Source organism: Arachis ipaensis, chromosome B09, assembly GCF_000816755.2.
Source record: "Arachis ipaensis cultivar K30076 chromosome B09, Araip1.1, whole genome shotgun sequence".
NCBI lineage: Eukaryota > Viridiplantae > Streptophyta > Magnoliopsida > Fabales > Fabaceae > Arachis > Arachis ipaensis.
Genome location: NC_029793.2, coordinates 8134460 through 8137843, shown reverse-complemented (window position 1 = coordinate 8137843; position 3384 = coordinate 8134460). Strand labels below are relative to the sequence as shown.

At 31.7% G+C, this 3384-nt stretch overlaps 1 protein-coding gene across 1 annotated transcript; it reads left to right on the top strand.

Annotated features, from left to right (window-relative positions):
• LOC110266743 lies at positions 1021–2800 on the top strand. The gene is made up of 7 exons (XM_021111730.1): positions 1021–1041; positions 1135–1402; positions 1935–2031; positions 2131–2258; positions 2347–2431; positions 2535–2667; positions 2729–2800. Exons 1-7 carry the CDS (start codon positions 1021–1023, stop codon positions 2798–2800), a joined length of 804 nt encoding a protein of 267 aa, XP_020967389.1.

The following is a 3384-nucleotide window of genomic DNA, read 5'->3' as shown; positions in this document are numbered from 1 at the left end:
ATTAAGAAACAAAAAATTGGTGCTATATATCAAATCTTATTTTCATACCCTTTTTATTCTGTACGTCTTGAAATGCCAGTATTTATGATACAGGATGATTTGCCAACATACAAAAATAAAATAATTTCATGCCTTTTCAAAATTTCTTGTGATTTACAGTACCTAATTATTGCATGTAAATACGGTGATTTCCTCTTTAGCATATATTGCTTCTTATTTTGATTTTTCAAAATTAAACCGCATTTTACCATGTAAATGAAACACAATAAATGTTGGCCGTTAATTTCTATCCTAATTTTGATAATTATTTTATTTTATTGATATGATTCAGATTCTTTAATCTTGAATAGTCCAAAAACTTTCTGTCTTTTTTCTTAGTTGAATTTTGATAGAAACGTCAAGATTTTACAATCCTTACCAATACTGAGACTGAACAGTGCTGTGACTCTCTATAAATATAGCATGGATGATCACCATACTTACTGTTTATCTGTACTGAAATTCATAATATTTGAGTAATTTTGTTGTGGCAGGTAGCAATGGCCGTTAATTTCTATCCTAATTTTGATAATTATTTTATTTTATTGATATGATTCAGATTCTTTAATCCTGAATAGTCCAAAAACTTTTCATCTTTTTTCTTAGTTGGATTTTGATAGAAACGTCAAGATTTTTGCAATCCTTACCAATACTGGGGCTGAACAGTGTTGTGACTCTCTATAATATAGTATGGATGATCACCATACTTACTGTTTATCTGTACTGAAATTCATAATATTTGAGTAATTTTGTTGTGGCAAGTAGCAATGGCAGCTAGGTGAATTCATGTGCCATGTGGTGAATTTCACAATATTTTTTTTTTATCTTTCACTAAATATGAAGACTTTGATTTTTAGGTATGATCTCATCAAGTGTATCAATGCTGGTCCAGAGCATAAGGTGTGAAAGCTCAAAGTACATGTCATTAGACTTTGGACCGTTTCTCACTTTGCAAATTCTGGGGTGAAGGCACCTATTGAGATGGTTGTCTTTGATGAAGAGGTAAAATCTTCTCTTTGCATTTGAGATTTATTTTCGTAATGACTGAGCAATAAACCTCATTTATCTATGACTCTATAAAACTAATGCATTCAGGGGGATACAATTCAATACTCTATTAAAGGCATATTTGTTCCTATCTTCGAGGGCCTACTCGCTGAGGGCAACGTGTACGTGGTCACTAATTTCACAATTTCTTTGAATACCATCAAGTTCAAGCCTACTAGACACGAATTTAGAATCAACTTCAAGAGGGACACGAATGTGCGTCCGGTACAAGACTCTTCAGTTTCATTGAACGGATTCAATTTTGTTCTGTTCAAAAAAATTCATGCAGAGTCTAAAGAAGATGGTTATTTAGTTGGTAAGTACTTTGTTAGAGTAATTTATCACGCATGTGTTGTTTAATTCTTTGAAGTCTATATTTAACGCAAAATAATTTATCATAATTTTTGTATTACATAATATGTCTATATTTAATGTATGTCATTTGAATTGGCTGATACGTCATTTTTTGTTATAGGTATAGTACTAAAAAAATTGTATTATTTAGTAAAATTATTCTTCAATTCATTATTGACTTTGTTTTCTATTATTTTGTGTTTTATTTTAACACATCTAAATATAGATTTCATATATATAACAACTAAAGAATTAGTACCTTTAAAGGAATCGTTGGTAACAAGTACTAACCTATTTATTTTTTGTTTCTTCACGAACTTCAATTTCTAGGCTCTAACTATTTATTAACAGTCTTTTATATTTTTATTTTTAAGAAAATTAAAAAAATCTGATTTCAACATGGATGAAACTTTGAAAAAGATATGTCATTTTTTGACAAAAATTTGAGCAGATAGAGTTTTGTTAATGGAAAGATTGGTGCCTTTATTTTGTAGATGTGATAGGTCGACTTGCCTCTAAGGGTAACTTGGTCGAGTTCACACGGGACGGGAAGCCGTCAAGTTATATCACGATAGAACTTGATGATCTTGAGTAATGCTTAATATCTTTTTGATAGTGGCTTTTGTTTTAAAATCTTATTTTACAATTTTGTGCCTCTCTTTACTTTACAAGCATTGCTATTTCTTATAGGGGTGGACAGAAATTAAGGGTAATGTTGTGGCAGACTTTGGCTTTTAACTTGATCAAATATTTGGAGGAACACCCATGTCTTACCTATGTGGTTATTCTCCAAATGGGCAAGATGAAATTTTATAGTGGTTTGTTTACTTTACTGGTATTTGAATGCATATTTTGTGTCATCATATGCTTCTGGTATTTTCTTTAATTTGTTATGTCTTTTTGTAGGGGTCATGGGTGTTTCCAACATAATCTACAATTCGAAACTATTTATCAATGTTGAGTTTCCTGCTGCCAGGAATTTCTTTACAAGGTATAGTGTATAGATCAGTAGTGTGGCCATCAGAATATTTATACAATGCTTTTGATTATTTAACTATTAGCAAATTTCATAAATTTTGATTTAAAAATGTAAGGGTGAACAAATTGGATCATGTTGACGGACAAAGCATAATGCTGCTGGTCTGTGATCAACCTGTTTCAATTGAGGAAGATTTTTTGCGTCTGTCAGTCTACAAAACAATTGCCGAGATAAAGGAGCATAATCAGGTAAAATTCTTTCTTTATTAATCTTCCTTTTTTTTCAATTATTATGTCTAATGTTTGTTAGATCATAATCTCAATTGTTGTGTTGTGCCCTTTGACAAATGGATTTTTTGCCGGTGTAGAAATTATCAAATGATCAATCGTAGTATAGTCTAAACCGACGCAAAATCCTTTATCAAACAAATCTACAATCTATATCCGAGAGTACTAGTCTCCCGAGTCGTTCTCCCTTGGAATTGCCAAAGTGTGCATCTTATTGATTTAGTAAGCTTTGTAGGAATTCTTTGAAGGTTTTAGCAAAGCAATGAGAAACAAACAATCAATTATCAAAAGACTTGGCTTAGGGTTGGCATTTGAAATCCTATCCTTATAGTTCATTCAATGTTGACAACAATTAGGCCTTGCTCCATTTAGTTATCCCCTAGGTATAGAGGAAGGTCAAATGAAAGTAATCAACTTGAGTCACAAGTCCTAGCTTCACCTTATGGGAATCTAGCTTTAGTGCACTCCAAGCCAACTAGCAATCCCTAATTCCAAATCAACTATTGATACACTATTCAACTTCTTCCAAAGACCAAAACCCTATGCCAAGTGTGAGAATTCTACTCCATAGCTAGTGTTGTCATTTTATCAAACATGTGATGAGCAATAAGGAAAGTCATAGTAAAATGAGAAGAAAAGTCAAATTAAAAGTATTGCAACACAAAGATCTAACAACAA